At 39.2% G+C, this 20,812-nt stretch overlaps 1 protein-coding gene across 4 annotated transcripts in view; it reads left to right on the forward strand.

Annotated features, from left to right (window-relative positions):
- LOC144689645 (exportin-1) overlaps positions 1-20,812 on the forward strand; it is a 60,921-nt gene that overhangs the window by 16,704 nt on the left and 23,405 nt on the right. For all 4 annotated transcript variants that reach the window (XM_078556888.1, XM_078556891.1, XM_078556889.1 and 1 more), the window contains 13 exons: positions 648-829; positions 926-974; positions 1,066-1,185; positions 1,274-1,402; positions 8,116-8,274; positions 8,385-8,582; positions 9,000-9,138; positions 10,934-11,115; positions 13,469-13,625; positions 14,992-15,155; positions 15,326-15,460; positions 17,470-17,653; positions 18,176-18,282. In XM_078556888.1, the coding sequence (XP_078413014.1) occupies positions 648-829; positions 926-974; positions 1,066-1,185; positions 1,274-1,402; positions 8,116-8,274; positions 8,385-8,582; positions 9,000-9,138; positions 10,934-11,115; positions 13,469-13,625; positions 14,992-15,155; positions 15,326-15,460; positions 17,470-17,653; positions 18,176-18,282 (1,905 nt within the window). The remainder of the gene's footprint in view (positions 1-647; positions 830-925; positions 975-1,065; positions 1,186-1,273; positions 1,403-8,115; positions 8,275-8,384; positions 8,583-8,999; positions 9,139-10,933; positions 11,116-13,468; positions 13,626-14,991; positions 15,156-15,325; positions 15,461-17,469; positions 17,654-18,175; positions 18,283-20,812) is intronic.

A 20,812-nucleotide genomic window follows, 5' to 3' on the forward strand; every position in this document is an offset into this window, starting at 1 on the left:
GGTGGTTGGAGACTCACTAACCTTAACTTTCTTTAACAATCTGAAAATAAAGCAGACCTGTTCTGACTCTCCTTTTTAGCTTAAATGGGGACCGTGGCCATTAAAGCCAGAATGGGTGTTTCATGAAAGGCAGATTTAGTGTTAATAGGCTAATTTGTGTTGACCTTTCCAGTACTGATTGTCAGTACACCTTCCTGTCTTCTAAACATCCTACATGTGATGTTTGCATATTTTTTGTAACATGTCAAAAACGCTGCACTGGCTGGGACTGGCAAATAAATACTTTAGTTGATGGAATGGTTAGCAGTTGTTATCAGGTGCTGAGTGACTAGAGATGCTAGTGCAAAGAACTTTTATTTTAAAAAATCACTACATTGATTGCAAATGTCTAAATGAGATTGAACCTAGCTTTGAGATGAGATTAACAGGGATCCTGCACTTCTAGACAAGCAACACTTTGATCAGTTTTATAATCTAAGGATTATAAAATTCAGGCCGGTCAGAGGTATCAGAATGTTTGCACTTCTATGTCTCAATGTTTGCTAATGTGGAGCAGCTGCAGTAACTGATGGAGGAAAATATTGACCATCTTACCTTTTTAAGCTATCTTGCACTAAATCTTTAATAACGTATGGTTATTTACACAGATACTCAAACAGGAATGGCCAAAACACTGGCCCACATTCATCAGTGACATTGTAGGTGCAAGTAGAACTAGTGAGAGCTTGTGTCAGAACAACATGATTATTCTTAAATTGCTGAGTGAGGAGGTGTTTGATTTCTCCAGTGGGCAGATGACTCAAGTTAAAGCAAAACATCTGAAGGACAGGTATAACTTGGATTTTTTTTTTATTCAAGCCAACTTTGTTCTGTGTGTTTCAAGTTATTCCAGGTACTTAATTAGTGACTTCTTGTTTCTTTACAGCATGTGCAATGAATTCTCTCAGATATTCCAGCTGTGCCAGTTTGTCATGGTAAGTAAGAAATTTCAATTTTTAAATCTGCCTTTTTTCATTAGTTCAGGCAGACTTCAGCTCAAGCTTTTGTGGTTTTTTTTGGCTGTAGGAAAACTCACAAAATGCACCTCTTGTTCAAGCAACCTTGGAAACATTGCTGAGATTCTTGAACTGGATTCCACTTGGATATATCTTTGAAACTAAATTAATTAGTACACTGATCTATAAGGTATGTGCATTCTTTATTTTCAGGATCTGCAGAAGATTCTTTAAGCAAATGTAGGCAAAACAGAATAACATGCTGCTTTTCCTTTTAGTTTCTGAATGTGCCCATGTTCAGAAATGTAACTCTGAAGTGCCTGACAGAGATAGCTGGAGTGAGCGTCAGCCAGTATGAAGAACAGTTTGTTACTCTCTTTACATTAACAATGATACAACTGAAACAGGTATTTCAACCACTCCTTCCAAAACCCACCCCGCAACTTTGTGAAAGCAGTAATTCTAGTACTGTGCTCTCTCTGAATCTCCAGATACTAATATCAAAACCAGTACAGGAACAGTGTACTTTAATATCCAAGCCTTTTTCCTCATGGGTCACATTGCTTACTAGACAACCTTCGGGCACTGTAAAGCTTAAATCAATGTTTCCATTAATTTGCATATATATAAATAAAGCTGTAGATCTGGCTTCAATTTACCCATCAGTGAGAAAACTATTAAAAACAGTCTTTCTAAGAAAAATGAGGTATGGAGGCAGAGAGATGAAATGGCATTCCAAAACTTTGGGGTCTAGGCAACTGCAGGTATGGCCACTAATGATGGAGCAGTTATAATCGGGAATGCATAAGAGGCCAGAATTTAGAGGCACTCCGATATCCTGCTGGGTTGTCAGTTGGAGGAGATTGCAAAGATGAGGAGGGCCGAGGCCAAGGAGGGATTTGAAATCAAGGGTGAGAATTTTAAATTGGCTATCTGGGAGCCAGTGAATCAATGTGGGTCAGTGAGCACAGGGGAATGGGACTTGCAGCATGTTAAGACATGGGTAGATGACCTTGAGTTAATGGAGGATAGAATATGGGAGACCAGCCAGGAGTGCGTTGGTATAGTTGATTCTAGAGGTAATGAAGGCATGAACGAGGGTTTCAGCAGCAGATGAGCTGAGATGGGCAAAGTTGAGTGATGCTACAGAGGTGGAAATAAGTGGTCTTGATGATGGCTGGAGTTAGATCAGAAGCTTAGGATCAATTGTGACACCAAGTTTGTGAACAGACTGGCTTAATCTCAGATTGTTGCTAGGGGGAGGGGTGAAATTTGTGACTAGGGAATGGAGTTTGCAATGGGACTGAAAACAATGGCTTCAGTCTTCCCAATATTTAATTGGAGGAAAGCTGTCATCTGGCGCTGGATGTTGCTAAGCAGTCTGATAATTTTAACAACAGCGGAGGAGTTGAGGGAGGAGAGGATGAATTAGAGCTGGGTGTTGTTGGTGTATATGTGAAAACTAGCATTGTTTTTGGAGCAGCGTACAGATTAGCAATAAACCCTTGGGGAACACCAGAGGTAGCAGTACGGGAGCAGGAAGAAAAGCCATTGCAAGTGATTCTTTGTCTGTGATTAGATAGCTAACATTAGCACAGGTGAGAGCAGTGAGCAGTCCCACCCAGCTGGATAATAGTGGAGAGGTATTGGAGGAGGATGGTGTGGTCAACCATGTCAAAGGCTGCAGCTAGGACGAAGAGAGATAGTTTTACCTTTGTCATAGTGACATAGGATGTCATTTGTGACTTTGAGAGCTGTATTAGTTCGGTGGCAGGGTGATTGGAGCAATTCAAACGTGGAGTTCTGGGAAAGATGGGAACAGATTTGGGAGGCAACAACATGTTCAGGGACATAGGAGAGGGAGGTTGGAGATGGAATGGTAGTTTGCAAGGACAATAGAACCAAGGTTGTGTTGAGGATATAGTGCTATGCAAAAGGTTGATATGCAAGATATGGATTCATGGACTTAGGGGTAATATGTTAGCATGAATGCAGGATTTATTAATGGACAAGAAACAGTAGAATAAACAAGGCATTTTCAAGTTGGCATCATGTGACTGATAGAGTGCTTCAAGGATCAGTGCTGGAACCTCAGCTATTTATCTCTAATAACTTAAACAAAGAGACCATGGGTAATGTATTTAAGTTGGCTGACAATACAAAGCTTGGTGAAAACATAAGCATGAGGGGGATGCAGAGGCTGCAAAGAGATACAGTGGAAGTGAGTGGATCAGATGGCAGATGTGCAGTAATATGGGGAAGTGTGAGGCTATTCACTTTGGCAATTGGAATAGAAAAGCAGAATATTTTAAGGCATGAAACTTTTGACCATTGATATTCAAAGAGCTTCCATCTCACTGTGGTTTCAGGCCAATCCATATCCAGCATTCTGCTCTGAAAACTCTGCTCACATTTTGACAGCTGTGACAAATTTCACCACAGTAGCTGAAACAACCCACAACATCCTTAAGAAAAATTAATTTGCCCTATCTCCCAAAGTTAACTTTTTTTTTTACAAGTTCCAGGGTTTGTTTTCCCGTCCTTGCCAAAAACTGATCAGTTCTTCCTTGGGCCATGCCCTATCTCTGTACCAAGCTTTGTTGAAATCCACCCATTAGTTTTTGAGATATATTGTTTACAGGCAAACGAACTATCGGGTGGAAACATTACCTCCCCCACTTCAGTGGCGGAGGTAATTAAGTAGACAAATGGCTTGCTGGCCTCCAAGTGTTGGAGTACAGAGATAAGGAGGAAGTCTTTCTACAATTGTATAGGGCTTTCCACACCTGGAGTACTGTGCACAGTTTTGTTCTACATATCTGTGGAAAGATATACACTTGCCTTGGCAGTACAGTGAAGGTTCAGTAGATTGGTTCCTGGGATGAGAGGGTTGTTCCATGATTAGAGGCCGAGTAAATTGTGTCTATACTCTCAAGTTTAGAAGAATGGGAGGGGGGGATCTCTTTGAAGCATACAAGATTCTAAAGTGGTTTGACAGAGTAGGCGCTGTTGTTTCTCGTTTCCCTTAGCTGGGATAGGGTGATAATTTGATTAGAAATTTTTTCCACTCGACAGTTGGAATTCTCTACCTCAGAAGGTTGTGGATGCTCCATCGTTGAGCATATTCAAGGTTGGAATAGATAAACATTTGATCTTTCAGGGAACCAAGGAATATGGGGAATGGGTGAGAAAGTCGAGTTGAGGCAGAAAGTCAATGTGGTATTGAATGATGGAGCAGGATTGAGGGGCCATATGGTTTACTCCTATTTCTAATATTCTCTTACCATTTTATTTAAAAAAACTAGTGTAGCACTTGCTGTATGTTGCTTCTGGACCCTGTCACTCATTTCTAAAAGTGTTTTAAGTTTTAGTCTGGTCCTGGTGAATTTCACCAATTGATATAGACCAAAAGAAGAATATAAGAGCACAAAATGTTGATGTAAGGTATGTGTCTGGTATGTGATTATAAGTGTCTTGAATGTGCAATTTAGAAGTATTGAATAAATACTTCACAGTTGGAATCTGAGAAACTTTGAGTATGCTTAATTAAGTACTTGGCATTGGAATGGAGGGGTGGGATCAATAAGTACAAGGGATTGGAATGTGGTAAAGAACAGTGTCTGGGGTTAAAGGAAGAATGGAAGGGTGCTTCCTCTGCATTGAAAGTGGAAAGTCATCCTGGAAATGAGGCTAGGAATAGGTATTGTCTGTGTCTTTACAAGAGAATGGCTCAGGAATATTATTTAGGAATGTATGGAATTTACATAGGAATATTTTTGTTTCGGGCTTATGTTTTGAATTGTATTTTATAGAAGCATATTGTGGGCTGCCAGAGCCACTAAAGATTGTGGAATGAAAGGGACTTTTTAAAGATGTGCTTAGGCAAGGTAAAATGAAGGTTTTTGCATTTCAACTACAAAGATGTGCCTAAGCTTGGATCTATTCTTAAGTACAGAGGGGAACAATCTACCTCACTTCTTCATTGGCTTCTTGGCTCCAGAAGCTGGAATTAAAATGCAGTAAGTAGGAGTCTTGACAAGGTGGATATGGAGAGGATGTTTCCTCTTGTGGGAAAATCTAGAACTAGGGGATCACTGTTTAAAAACAAGGGGTCACCCATTTAAGATAGATGAGGAGAAATCTTTTGAGGGTCGTAAATCTTTGGAGCTCTCTTCCTCAAAAGGCGATGGAAACAGTGTCTTTGAATATTTTTAAGGCAGAGGTACATAGATTCTTGATAAGCAAGAGGGTGAAAGGTTAATCGGGCGTAGGTGGGAATGTGGAGCTGAGACAACAACCAGATCAGCCATGATCTTATTGAAGGGTGGAGTGGCCTACTCCTGCTCCTAATTCATACATTCGTTTAAGATTTGTATCATCTGAACTGAAAAAATAAAAATGTTAAACAAAAATAAAAATACCTGGAAAAACTCAGCAGGTCTGGCAGCATCTGCGGAGAAGAACACAGTTAACGTTTCTAGTCTGTATGACTCTTCAACAGAACTAAGTAAAAATAGAAGAAAGGTGAAATATAAGCTGGTTTAAGGGGCGGTAGGACAAGCAGAGCTGGATAGAGGGCCAGTGATAGGTGGAGATAGTCAAAAGGACAAAGAGGTGTTGAAGGTGGTGATATTATCTAAGGAATGTGCTAATTAAGGGTAGAAAGCAGGACAAGCAAGATACAGATAGCCCTAGTGGGGGTGGAGTGAAGGAATCGAAATAGGCTAAAAGGTAGAGATAAAACAATGGATGGAAATACATTTAAAAATAATGGAAATAGGTGGGAAAAGAAAAATTTATATAAATTATTGGGGGAAAAAAGGGGAGGGGGGGTTGGAAAGGGGGCGGGGATGGAGGAGAGGGTTCATGATCTAAAATTGTTGAACTCAATATTCAGTCCGGAAGGCTGTAAAGTGCCTAGTCGGAAGATGAGGTGCTATTCCTCCAGTTTGCGTTGAGCTTCACTGGAGCAATGCAGCAGGCCAAGGGCAGACATGTGGGCATGAGAGCGGGGTGGAGTGTTAAAATGGCAAGTGACAGGGAGGTCTGGGTCATGCTTGCAGACAGACCGAAGGTGTTCTGCAAAGCGGTCACCCAGTTTGCGTTTGGTGTCTCCAATGTAGAGGAAATCACATTGGGAGCAACGAATGCAGTAGTCTAAATTGAGGGAAGTGCAAGTGAAATGCTGCTTCACTTGAAAGGGGTGTTTGGGCCCTTGGATGGTGAGGAGAGGGGAAGTAAAGGGGCAGGTGCTGCACCTTCTGCGGTTGCATGGGAAGGTAATGTGGGAGGGGGTTGAGGTGTAGGAGGTGATGGAGGAGTGGACCAGGGTGTCCCGGAGGGAACAATCCTTGCGGAATGCCGCCAAGGGGGGTGAAGGGAAGATGTGTTTGGTGGTGGCATCATGCTGGAGTTGGTGGAAATGGCGGAGGATAATCCTTTGAATGTGGAGGCTGGTGGGGTGATAAGTGAGGACAAGGGGGTCCCTATCATGTTTCTGGGAGGGAGAGGAAGGTGTGAGGGCGGATGCGCAGGAGATGGGCTGGACACGGTTGAGGGCCCTGTTAACCACCGTGGGTGGAAAAGCTCGGTTAAGGAAGAAGGAAGACATGTCAGAGGAACTGTTTTTGAAAGTGACATCATTAGAACAGATGCGACGGAGGCGAAGGAACTGAGAGAATGGGATGGAGTCCTTACAGGAAGCAGGGTGTGAGGAGTTGTAGTTGAGGTAGCTGAGGGAGTCGGTGGGCTTGTAAGGAATATTGGTGGACAGTCTATCACCAGAAATTGAGACAGAGAGGTCAAGGAAGGGAAGTGTCAGAGATGGACCATGTGAAAATGATGGAGGGGTGGAAATTGGAAGCAAAATTAATAACTTTTTCCAGGTCCAGACGAGAGCATGAAGCAGCACCGAAGCAATCATCGATGTACCGGAGAAAGAGTTGTGGAAGGGGGCCAGAGTAGGACTGGAACAAGGAATGTTCCACGTACCTCATAAAGAGACAGGCATAACTGGGGCCCATGCGGGTACCCATAGCCACACCTTTTATTTGGAGGAAGTGAGAGGAGTTTAAGGAGAAATTGTTCAGTGTGAGAACAAGTTCAGCCAGACAGAGGAGAGTGGTGGTGGATGGGGATTGTTCGGGCCTCTGTTCGAGGAAGAAGCGGAGAGCCATCAGACCATCCCAGTGGGGGATGGAGGTGTAGAGGGATTGGACATCCATGGTGAAGAGGAGGCGGTTGGGGCCAGGGAACTGGAAATTGTTGATATGATGTAGGGTGTCAGAGGAATCACGGGTGTAGGTGGGAAGGGACTGGACAAGGGGAGAGACAATGGAGTCAAGATAACAAGAAATGAGTTCCGTGGGGCAGGAACAGGCTGACACGATCGGTCTGCCGGGACAGTCCTGTTTGTGGATTTTGGGTAGGAGGTAGAAGCGGTCCATCCGAGGTTGGGAGACTATCAGGTCGGAAGCTGTGGAAGGAAGATCTCCAGAGGAGATGAGGTCAGTAACAGTCCTGGAAACAATGGCTTGATGTTCAGTGGTGGGGTCATGAACCAGGGGGAGGTAGGAGGAAGTGTCTGCGAGTTGACACTCAGCCTCTGCGAGGTAGAGGTCAGTGCGCCATAAAAATGTTAGTTGTAGTAGACCAAAACTTACTCCAACATGGTCCTGCAAGTCCATGGGTGGTTAATATGCTGATTTTTGGTGAATGATCAGTGTGTCAAAAGACTTGATTGAGAATTACATTTACTGCAATAGTCAGTAACTTGCCGTGGTATTATTGTTCAATGAACAGAATTTGAAAAACAGCTCTTGAATGTCTTAATTACCTTTTTTTTTTACATTTTCCTCTTGGTTTTTTTCTTTTTATTTCCTCCAACCTTGCTGTCTTCGGTGAGATTTCAATGCATTATTCCAGGATGAAAGCTTACTGATTTTAACTGCACCATATGCAGTTTTGTGCAAACTACATTATTACCTATCTGGAAACAATTCATAAGCTTTACATTTGATAGGATTTGAGCTTGTTTGAAGCAGTTGAGTAGAAAAAATTGTGACTGTAGGTGATTCAATGTTGGAGTAATAACAGTTAATTTTTCTAAACTTAATATTAGATGCTTCCTTTGAACACCAATATTCGAGTGGCTTATGCCAACGGAAAGGATGATGAACAGAATTTCATCCAGAACTTGAGCTTATTTCTTTGTACATTCTTGAAAGAACATGGGCAGCTTATTGAAAAACGATTGAATCTGAGAGAAACTCTTATGGAGGTAAGAGAATTTTAGCAAATGTTACTTTGTATTTTGTATAATGTTGGTATAAATTATTGTGCATAATTGGGGAAAGAAAAGAATTTAATTCAAATGTGTCTATTCCACAGGCTCTACATTACATGTTGCTTGTGTCTGAAGTGGAAGAAACTGAGATATTCAAAATTTGCCTTGAGTATTGGAACCATTTAGCTTCTGAGCTCTACAGGGAAAGTCCATTCTCAACACCTGCATCACCTGTGCTTTCTGGAAGTCAGCATTTTGATGTTCCTCCGAGAAGACAACTTTATTTGCCAGTGTTGTCTAAAGTGAGCATTGAGGGGTTGTTTATGGAAATCTGTACTATGCACAATTCTTTCAGTAAATGTTAATCACTGGGCACTTAGAAGTATTAAGTAATGTTCATTGAGATTTATCCTTTCTATGGAGGGAGTCACATCACTTAGAATCATTGTCCCTTTTACGAAATATATACATTTCTTTAATGTCCGGATCAAGATATTTTTCAACATCATTGTATATAAGCGCTTATTGAAACAATACTTAGGACTGCTTCTGATGAAGATGAACTTTCAGTTGTTTGAAAATATCTGTATTTCCAAAAAAAAAAAATTGCTCTTTAAATAGTATAACTTTAAATATGTGGATTATTCCATGTGATTTGATATCCATGACACATAATTGAATTGCCACACGCAAAACTTATAATATAATATCCCTCAAAGGTTCGCCTCTTAATGGTCAGTCGTATGGCCAAACCAGAAGAGGTACTTGTGGTGGAAAATGACCAAGGCGAGGTTGTGCGAGAATTCATGAAGGATACAGACTCCATCAACTTGTATAAAAATATGAGAGAAACGCTTGGTAAGGTTTTCTCCTCCTTCTCCAGCTAGGGCATTGTTAAAAATCTCTAAACCTGTTTAAAACTAAGCAAGTCGATGGCTGTAATTGCTGTCCAACATATTTTCGTGCCTATAATCATCGTTCAACTGCAAGAGGATATGGAATAGGAACAGGGATCGGTCATTTGGCCCATTGAGCCTGCCCCACCATTCAAACAGATCATGGCTGATCTGTGTGTAGCCTTAACTTCACATTCCTGCCTTGCTGCTGCTCCCCCTGCCACCCCCCACCCAATAACCTTCGACTCCTTTGTCAATAAAAAAAAATCTGTCTTAACCCAGCCTTGAATATATTCAATGACCCAGCCTCCACTGCTCTCTAGGGAAAAGAATTCCAAAATGTAATGACACTCTGGGAGAAAAAATCCTCCTCAGATTCATCTTAAGTGGGGGACCCTTTATCTTTAAACTGTGCCCCCTAGTTCTAGACTCCCCCAACAAGGGAAACCGTTCTCCCAGCATCCACCCAGTCAAGACCCCACAGAATCTTGTTTCAATAACATCATCTCATTCTTCTAAACTGCAATCAGTATAGGCCTAGCCTGCTCAGCTTTTCCTCATAAGACAACCCTGTCATCCCAAGAATCGGCTAAGTGAACCTTCTCTAAACTGCTTCCAATGCAATTATATCCCTCCTTAATGAGACTGAAACTGTGCGCATTACTCCAGATGCAACCTCACTAAAACCTTGCGCATTTGTAGCAACATTTTCCTACTTTTTTACACCATTCCCTTTGCAATAATGACCAACATTTTATTTGCCTTCCCAATCACTTGCTGTACCTGCATGCTAGCTATTTGTGATTCATATGCCAGGATACCCAGATCCCTCTTTACCACAGATTACTGCAGTTGCTCACTCTTTAATTAATATTCTTCTTTTCTATTCTTCATGCCAAAGTTGGCAAGCTCTCATTTTCCTGCATTATACTGCCAAATTTTTGCCCACTTACTCACGTGTCTATATCCTTTTGCAGACTGTGTTCTCTTCACAACTTGCTTTCCAACCTATCTTTGTGTTCTCAGCAAATCTGGCTACCATAACTCGCTCCAATCATCCATGTCATTGGCAGAATGTGACTAGTGGTTTCCGACAAGGGTGTGTTTTAGGGCCTCAACGATTCACTATTAATAACTATGATAGCCCCATATCTAAATTTGCTATGACACAAAAATATGCAGCACTGGAAGCGTTGTGGCTGAAGGTATAAGATTACATATAGTGATAGATTAAGTGAATGACCAGAACTATAACATAGATTACACAAACTAGGGTTGAATTCCCTTGAATTTAGAAGACTAAGGGGTGATTTGATTGAAGTCATTAAAATTTTAAATGGAGCGGATAGAGAGAAACTATTTCTACTGGTTGGGGAGGGAGTCTGGAACTAGGGGACATGGTCTAAAAATTAAACCCAGCCTTTTTAGGAGTGTGTTTGGAAGAACTTCTGCAGGCAAAGGATGGTTGAAGTTTGGAACTCTTCCACAAATGGCAATTGATGCTAAGCTATTTGTTAATTTTAAAACTGAAGTTGATAGATTTTTGTTAACCAAAAAGGTACTGAAGTATATGGGGCAAAGGTGGGCAGATGGAATTAGGTTGCAGATCAGCCATGAACTCATTGAATAGTGGAACAGTCTTAAGGGGCTAACTGTCTTTATATTCCTGTAAATTGTGTTTTGAAAAGTGTGCTGTGCACAGGAAATTTAGAGACCGTAATGTTAACTATTTCACATTGTTGTCTGTTCTTTTGCAGTGTACCTTACTCATTTAGACTATGCAGATACAGAACGCATTATGACTGACAAACTTCACAACCAAGTGAATGGTACTGAATGGTCATGGAAGAATCTAAACACCCTCTGTTGGGCTATTGGCTCAATTAGTGGCGCTATGCATGAGGAAGATGAGAAGAGATTTCTGGTGACTGTGATAAAAGTAAGTGTATTGATATTTCTGATGACCTTATGGAACTGTTTTTAGTTTGGTAACAACAATATATACAAGTAAAGCAAGGACAAAATACTGCACCAATACATTTTGAGTAAATTTGCCAGATTTATGTGTATGGAGATTTAGAACATCAGAATGCTCAGTGTACCTGAATTTATACCACTGGTTGAATAGGAAATTATTACTTTGAGTTGGCACTTCAGTAGCACATCAGTTGGTGAAAAGTGGCATCAAGAGCTAGACTTGTGATGGCGGCAGTATGAATTATACAGCAGTATGGGTGATGTAATCAGTTGGAGCGCATGTTCCTGAAGTTGTCAGCATTGTGTTGCTTGAACAGAGAAACCTGAGCTTGAGGAGAACATTCGGCAGTATACGCAAGAACAAATATTTCAAGCAGAAACCTCACTGAAGGTGATCACCCCACAGAATAATGGAGAGGGAAGGATGTAGGTGATTTTTGTCTTAGATGTGCTTGTACTGTGCCCTTAATTCAATCAAACCAAGGTGGTTGGAGTTTTCAAATCTGTGTATAAAGACCTTAACAGGATGAGGACAGTGAGGTAGCCGCAAGAAAGAGTAATTAAGAGCATTATAAATGGCTCTCTGAAGCAAGAATGACCCCACGAATAACCCCTTAGAGAGAGATTTTGTTTCTGGAGGCTCAATAGTTTGATTTTGTGACTGCAACCAGACCAGTGGTCCTGAATGCCGTGGGAAGAGCCATAAATGGAGGGGAGATGACAAAAACAGCAAGAAGTCATGAAATATAAACAAAGTTCTGCAAAAACTCATCAGGTCTGGCAGCATCTGTGGAAAGAGAAACAGTTAACGGTTCAGTCCAGCATGACTCTTCTTTGGACTCAACGTTATCTCCAGCATCCACAGTATTTTGCTTCTATTTTATTAACAAGTCATGATTCATTTAAATAAAAATGATAAATTAAAAGGTTGGATGTAGCTATTGCAGAGGAGTTTTGAGGATTTTTGTTCTAGATTGAACTAACAAGACCTGAGGATAGTGATGTCAGCATGATGATGGTACTAAATTACTAGACCGAAACTGGTTGCCTATACCAAAACGATAAACTCTGGAGTGGAAAAAATGAAGTTTCTGCAACTTCTTTACATTAAGTAGTAGTCATGAGAATCTTTCTGTTCAGTTAATTTTTCTGTTGAAAGCTTTCTAGGTATGACCCTGTTAGAGAAGCACAACACTATGGGTAACTTGTGTTTACATGTGTTATCACCAAGGATTGCATTTTAGTTTCCTCCATCCTCCCACTCCCTTAAATGTGTGGAATTTACAGTACAGAAATATATCATTCAGCCCAACCGGTTAGGATCAACACAAGCCTCCTTCCACCTTTCCCATCATACCCTATCAGATAGACTTCCATTCCCCCTCATGCTTATCTAGTTTCCTCTTAAATACATTTAGTACCCTTAAGATAACAAGAAATAAGAGCAGGAGTTGGCCATTGAGCCTGCTCCATCATTCAATGAGATTGTGGCTGATCTCATTGTGGCCTTAATGGCACTTTCTTGCTTGCTCCCCTAACCTTTGACTCCCTTGTGAATCAAAAATCTATCTTAACGCAGCTTTGAATATGTTCAGTGACCAGCCTTTTCACTACTCTCTCTGGAAGAGAATTCCAAAGACTAACAACCCTTTGGGAGAAGGAATTCCTCCTCATCTCCATCTTAAATGGGAGACCCCTTTATTTTTGAACTGTGCTCCCTAGTTCTAGGTTCCCCCATGAGAGGAATTGTCCTCTCAGCATGCACCCTGTCAAGCCCCCCTCAGAATCTTATGTTTCAATAAGATCACCTCTCATTCTTCTAAACTCCAGTGAGTATAGGCCCAACTTGCTCAATCTTTCTTCATAAGACTCAACCTAATGAGCTTTTCTGTGCTACCTCCAATGCAAGCATGCAATAAAGGCCAGCATTCTATTTGACTTCCTAATTATTTGCTGTATCTGCATGCTAACTTTTAGTGATTAAGTGCAAGGACAATTAAGACAATTAAAAGCAATTTTTTAAGTAGAAAAGAATTAAGCATGTTGTTCTTCATCTGGCCTTTCCTTCAATGATCCACTCCAACTTTTTTTAAAGGGTTTTAGTGTCTATTTAATATACCCTACTCTATGCTTTCTAACCCCTCTTCCATCTTTTTCACTGGAAAAAGTTATTAACACTACATATCTTCTAATAAAGTAAGTGTTTTTGCTAGCAAGCAAAACTTTTGAATCCAGTGTCTAAATCTAGACAAGCATGGTCACATCAATTTTCTGTTTGGATTTAAATTGTAATATGTATTGTTTTAACTCCATAGGATCTTTTAGGACTGTGCGAACAGAAAAGGGGTAAAGACAACAAAGCCATTATTGCTTCAAATATCATGTATATTGTGGGTCAGTACCCACGTTTCTTGAGAGCTCACTGGAAGTTTTTAAAGACTGTGGTTAACAAACTGTTTGAATTTATGCATGGTAAGTTTGTCTGATAGAAAAATTTTAATTGTGTATTTAAAGAAAATTGCTGATACCCAGTATTCCTAGTGGTTGGATCCCGTGCTCACAAATGAAAGTGAAGGGGACTCTCAGATGTAATATAAGCATAGAACTAAAACTTGGCACATCAAACTTGTTTCTTCTGAAGACCATATACAATGCACTTTTTTAACATGGTCTCTGCTTATTTTTGGGACAGAATTTTCCATGGAAAACACTGAAAAATTCAGATTGATAATACTTCAGAATGTTCCAACTCTTTTCAGAGCTTTTTCCTGTGGTGTCCTGTTATCCACCAGACATTTCTCCTGCAGCTATCGGATTAATTTAATTGCTGAATCATAAATTCAGCACTAAGGGAATCTATTAATATTTGTACTAATGCATTCCATCTAATGGATGTTAAATTTTAAAGTTGAATTCCTGGATATTGTTTGAAGAGGTAAATTAGGAGAACAGCCCCATGTATCTAATCTGCACAAATTTGAATAGTTTTTGAAATGGCACTGAAAGTCATGGTGAGTGCTGCTGTTAACATCTACAATCTCTAAGCATGAGTGCTGGCTTAAGTTACTATCATAATTGAATATTAATGTTAAACATAATATTCAGAAATTTATGGTTTCTATTTATGTGCTATTTGAAACTACAAGAGAGAAGAATGTTGTTTGTTTGGCAAGAGGAATGGACTATTTGCCTTAGCTGGTGTATTCATTTAAAAAATAAACAGATCTGTCTTATGCTCATTTAATGAGAACTGCTAATGGCAAAAAATTATTTAGAAAATCAAATTGGGTTACTTGTTGACTATCTGGTCAGGTATACAGGTTCAGAACAGAAAGATCTCAAGTACTTCATGCACAAATAATTACTTTGAGGGGGAACAGCTGTACATTTGCAGACTCGTTTAACTGCTATTCTATGTACAGCAAGTTCTAAACAGCAGCAATAAAAAGTGCCATTCTATTTATATTTTCTTCTGAACTGCTGGATAGGCAGGTGAGATCTTGATTTAATAGCTCCCATGATGATGTGACACTCTTGCATTGGTGTTAGGCTTGGTGTTAGCTTATGAAATACCATCAAGCCCAAGAGTAGGATTTGAAACTCCAACAACCTTTTGGTTCTGAGGTGACACCAACTTGGGCAAGATGACATTCCGTGCCCTTCATCTGCCCCTGATGTAGTATTCTGTATTAATGTAAGATGAGCATAATCTGTTGTTCCTGAATAAATTGTAATTGTGTTTTGCTGAGCAGAACTTTTTTCTTTTGAGACATTTGCAGTTTTCTTTCCTTAACTATATTCAGATTTAAATTTAAAATTTTGATTTTTATGAATTTAGAAACCCATGATGGAGTTCAAGACATGGCTTGTGATACTTTTATTAAAATTGCACAAAAATGTCGTCGACACTTTGTTCAGGTCCAAGTTGGTGAAGTAATGCCATTCATTGATGAGATCCTGAATAATATTAATACTATAATTTGTGATCTTCAACCACAGCAGGTAAGGTTACAAACATTGTTTTGAAAAAGATTTCAAATTTAGATATTCAAGGGTTTATAAAAAAGGTGTAGATTGAAAGGCTCATATGCAAATAATTCAAAGTTAAATCCTTTTCCTACCTTGGCATAATTCTGGTTCAAAATAAATTTTATTGTTCTCATTGTCAATAGGTTCACACGTTTTATGAAGCGGTCGGTTATATGATAGGTGCTCAGACTGACCAGGCAGTACAAGAACATTTAATAGAAAAATATATGATGCTGCCAAATCAAGTCTGGGACAGTATAATCCAGCAGGCGACTAAAGTAAGTAATGGTATTTTAACATATAATAAATTATATGCACATTTTACAATATTTAAGCGTACTAACCTCTTAACACAAGTGTGATTTTTGAAATTTCATTACATGTTTAAACCAGACTAATTAGAATGGCATACTTGATCCTACATAAATTGTATAAATGCTGCTGCTTTCTTCCCCATCTCCTACTGCTTTTTTTCCTTTTTAACTGTTTATTGAGCCTCCCTAGTGAGCCCTGCGTAACTTTTTTTATTTTAAGATATTAATCTTGCAGCATGCTTTAAGACATAGTTGACTGGATTTGTGGTGGTGGTCATTTTTTTTTTTATAAGCTGATTTTTTTTATCCCTTCCCCACATCAGTTTTTCAAAAAAGTATTGTGGACATCGGAAAGTATGCAAAAAATAGATATTTGATTAGAATTGTAAAAAAAGGAAAATTAATTGAATTATTCCTTGTATCTTCCTTACTGAAATTAGCCTTTTATGCAGAAATCATGATATTTTAGACTTTTAAGCATCAACCACAGGTTTATTGTCAACTAGCTGAGTTTATGATTTATGACCTCAGTATGGCCTTATGTTGCGACTGATGTCTTGAAGGAGGTAGTACACAAAATGGGTGTATAGGAATAATTGCAGCACTGTTGATCATGTCAATATAAACTCTTCTGTATTTTGTGATGTGGTAAATCTATTTTTTTTTAATTGCCAAGGTAACTATAAATGTAAGGAAATTCCATTGTTTCTATGTTAGTGATTAATACTTGCGACTGACCCATTAGCATATTCAGTGAAAAGTGTCTGACATAGGTAGTGGCCGTCTTTTGCATCTTGCAGTTGTTCAGGAATGAAGTTCATGAAGTAGTTTGTGGAGACTAATTGAAATGGTAATGCACATAGATTGACAGGCTGAACCATTCATTACTAAACTATTAAAGAAAAGTTTGGAGAAGTGCAGTAGAATCCTGACATTTACATCTCACTTGACAAGGTGCAAGGTCTATATATATATTTTGTTAAACTAGCATTTATGGAGTGTTTTTCACGAGCACTGGATGTCTCAGTGCTTTACAGCCAATGAAATTTGATGTGTAGTCATTGTTGTACTGTAGGAAGCATGGTAGCTAATTTGCATTCAGCAAACTTCCACAAATAGCAATGTGACTGGATAATATGTTTTTCATGATGTGATGTTGATTGAGGAGTTAATGTTGGGCAGGACACTGGGAATTACTTCCCTTCTTCTCTTCAGAATTGTACCATAGGATCTTGTACATCCACTCCAGTAGACAGATGGAGTCTTGTTTAACCAAAAAATGGCATTTCTGATAGTGCAATGCTACCTCAGTACTGCACAGGAATGTCAGCCTTGATTTCTTTTTTTTTTACGTTCAATCCCTGAAATACAACTTGAACTCCTCAGAACCTTATGATTCTGAGGCAAGTATGTGAACAGGTTGATTTCAAAGTAATGTTAAATGTTAGAAATTTCCCATGTACCCCATTATATTATTAATTCAAAAGTCTTGTCATTTAGCATACTGTAAGAAATATGTTCCAAAGAGTATATTAATCTTTAGTGGACTAATTTTGTTTCAAATTGTTTTTGAGAACCTGATTTTAAATCTTCTAGTTTTGTTCTGTATGTGTTGTCATGATGTTTCAGTATTTTTCGCCTTTCCAAAAAATTAGGAATGTGTTGGACATTCCGTGTGATCTCAAATGACCAGTATGCTATATTTGCTGCATAAAAGGGTTAGCAGACTCTGTATTTGGAATATACATTTTTGCAATGAATACAAGTTTTGAGACAATGCCTGAACTGACAGTTTTACAGTTGCCAATATTTCAAAATACATTCTCTTTCCAAGTCGAGTATTCAAACCCGTCAATATTTGGCTTGTGTCTGAAAGATGAAGAAACAGCAAAAATAAAAAAAACTGGGAGTACAGATAGTAGAATTCCAGCATCCAGGCCACTTGGTTGATTATCTTTTTCCTTCACCTGTAGAATGTTGACATTCTTAAGGATCCTGAAACTGTAAAGCAGCTTGGCAGTATTCTGAAAACTAATGTTCGAGCCTGCAAAGCAGTTGGTCACCCATTTGTCATCCAGCTTGGTCGAATATATCTGGATATGTTGAATGTATACAAGTGCCTCAGTGAAAATATTTCAGCAGCAATTCAAACAAATGGTTGGTTGAATATTTGTTAATTAAAAAACAAGTATTGTGATGTTAAACAATAGATGCATTATAAGAGAGCAATTGACTGAATTGTTTCAGTGCTTTTTGAGATCCTTATCAGGGTATTGGAATTTATTCTTTCTGAAAGAAGTAAAAATTGCCTTCTATATGTCGGTCAACTTAAAACATTAATGCTAATTGCGGCCCAATGCCAAGCATACATTGCTTTTCAAGTTGTAAGAGTTTGAGGATGAGCAGGCATATAATGACATCTCTGACTCTTGTAACCTGATCATCTGCAATTGTTGCAGCCAAATATACTTTGGTACAGTCTCAATAGAATGACCAGAGTTTGTGCATGTTGTTTGCTTTGATACATTTATAGGGGAGCTTATTTAGGGCTGTAATTTCTCCCTAATTGGAGAGGACATGTGAAAAATGCTTAAACAATGGAAGGTGCGTTGTTTAACAGAATAAATGTCTCTAATTTTCTAGGCCTATTACATTTTACTGATGTCTGTTATGTCGTAGGTGATGTGGTTACAAAACAGCCCCTGATCAGAAGTATGCGAACAGTAAAAAGGGAGACCCTGAAGCTTATTTCTGGTTGGGTGAGCAGATCCAATGATCCGCAGATGGTGAGTGAGGAATGAATAGTAACTTCTTATAGTCATAAAGCTATGAATATAGAAAAGTAAAATGTTACTTTCTTTTGTTGAAGATGTACCGTTGTAAGTGATGAGCACCTTGTGACCATTTGAAATGCATTGATCAAATATGCCCCACCTTTGGCCGTGCATCTTGTACTCCTATAAGATCAGTATATATTTTTCCATACAAGCCATTCTCCTCCTCCCTGAGGGACATTAGAAACTCAGTGGATGTTTTATGTTTTTTGGCTCATGCCCATGAGAGGCTTGAGATTACCCTACTAGTATTTTGTAGCACCCTTGGTCTTAGCTGAATTCAAATCCTGATTTAATACTAAAGAGCTGACCCTCCTTAAATGCTGTGTTCTAATCATGATACAATAGCCAAAAGAGTGAAATTGATAACTTGTATCAAATGGCTACACATTTCGTTATTGATAAATTAGAGAACCTGGCATTCTGACGCTGATTTTGCATATTTACTGAGCCTTGTCTCCATTTGCCCACATGAATGTAACATTTTGAATATATTCAGGTGATCTTACAGCAGTTTGATATTTCCAATCCACCATCTTATTTCTCAATTGATCATTACAAATAAAACCTGCTCACTTTATGCATTGGCCATAGCAGCTCCATATCTTGGTTCCTGCTCTTTCTGCATATCTTTAATACCTGTACTTGCCAAATTTTATAAATGCAACAAGTGATTGTGCATCTTTAGCTTTCTGAGTGTCCCATTCCAGCCTTGCAACCCTCTGAAGAAATTATTTCTGTTCTGATGAAAGCAAAACCTGAAACGTTAACTCTGTTTCTCTCTCCACAGATGCTGCCAGACCTGAGTCTTTCCAGCATTTTCTGTTTTTATTTTGGATTGTCAGCATTTGCAGTATTTTACTTTAAAGTTACTTGGTTTATTTTTCCTGCCATGTCTCAATAATGGTGTCATTTTTGCTGCCTTCCAATCCACTATAATTGCCTTGGAAACTATCAAGCTTTGGGAGGTTATAATAATTGAAATCTTAATTTCTCTGGCTATATTCATTTACTAGCCACTGGCAGCCATTTAAATCTGGAGATTTGCCTGGCTTCAATCTCAAAATTTCATTGCTGTGCATTGTTTAATGTAGAGCAGCATTGATAAATGCCTAAATGCAGGTTACCTCCTAACTTTTTTGATAGAGAAATACATGGCACAAGTTAGGTCAATAAAGACTGTAGTTAATTTACTTTTAAATGACAATGCTTTTGTAGCACAGGAGGAAGCTATTTGGCACCTGTAAGCCACTTATCTTTGTTTAAAAATCTTACATTCAAAATATTTAGCCACTTAACTCATTTATATAAGCTATTTGCTGTTGCTGGGTCAAAATCGTGGAGCTCCCCACCACCCTCCTTCCCCAACAGCACTGGGTGTTCCTACACCACATGGACTGCAATGGTTTAAGAAGGTAGCTCACCACCACCTTCTCAGGGGCAATTAAGGATGGGCAATAAATGCCAGCCTCGCCACATCCCGTGAAAAAATTTTTTTAAAAATTGGATTCTGCTTTCACTAGCTCTAACAAGACATTCCATGTCCTAATTGCCCTTTTTTGATGACCATTGAAAAGGTTTTCCGCAGTTTTGTTTATCCAAGGTCTTCATGACTGTGTATCAGATCTGCTAAGTTTTCGTTCTAATATAGTGACCTATGGTTCCACTAGTTTCTTAAATAAAGACATTAAGGAAACAAACAGGAGTAAGAAATATGACCCTTCAAGCCTGGTCCATCATAAATAAGCTCATGGTTGATCTTTCTCAACTCCACTTACTTGCCTAATCCCCATATCTCTTGATTTGCGTAGTATCCTAAAATCTATTGAATTGTCTTGTATATATATTCAGCAGCTGAGCATCTCTGCAGCCCCCTGGGATAGAGAATTCTAAAGATTCCCAACCCTCTGGAATTCTCTACCCTAAAAGGTTGTGAATGTGTCATGTGTCATCGTTGAATATACTTATTGCTGAGATAGACAAGTTTTGGTTTCAGGGAATCAAGGGATGTGAGGAGTGGACAAGGAGGTGGTGTTGAGGCCCAAGATCTGCCACGATCACATTGAATGGCAGAGCCGGTTCAATGGGTTGTATGGCCTTCTGTTATTCCTATTTCTCATGTTTTGAGTGATTTTTCTTTTTCCTCATCCCTGTCCTAAATAGCTGACCCTTATCCTGAAATGATGCCTCCTTAGTTCTAAACTTTCCAGTCAGGGAACACAGCATCTGTCCTATCAGCCCCTTTCAGAATCTCATGTTTCAATGAAATCACCTCTCATTCTCCTAAACTGAGGCCCATTATACTCAATCTCTTCTTATAGGAGAATGCTGTCATCCTCTCAATCAATCCAGTGAACCTTTGCTGCACCCTTTCTGATGCACGGCCTTAAGTACAGAGACCAAAACTGTACACAGTACTCCAGGTGTGATCTTGTCAAAGCGCAGTACAATTGCAGAAAGACTTTCTTATACTTGTATTCTA

Source organism: Cetorhinus maximus, chromosome 14 (assembly GCF_964194155.1).
Source record: "Cetorhinus maximus chromosome 14, sCetMax3.hap1.1, whole genome shotgun sequence".
NCBI lineage: Eukaryota > Metazoa > Chordata > Chondrichthyes > Lamniformes > Cetorhinidae > Cetorhinus > Cetorhinus maximus.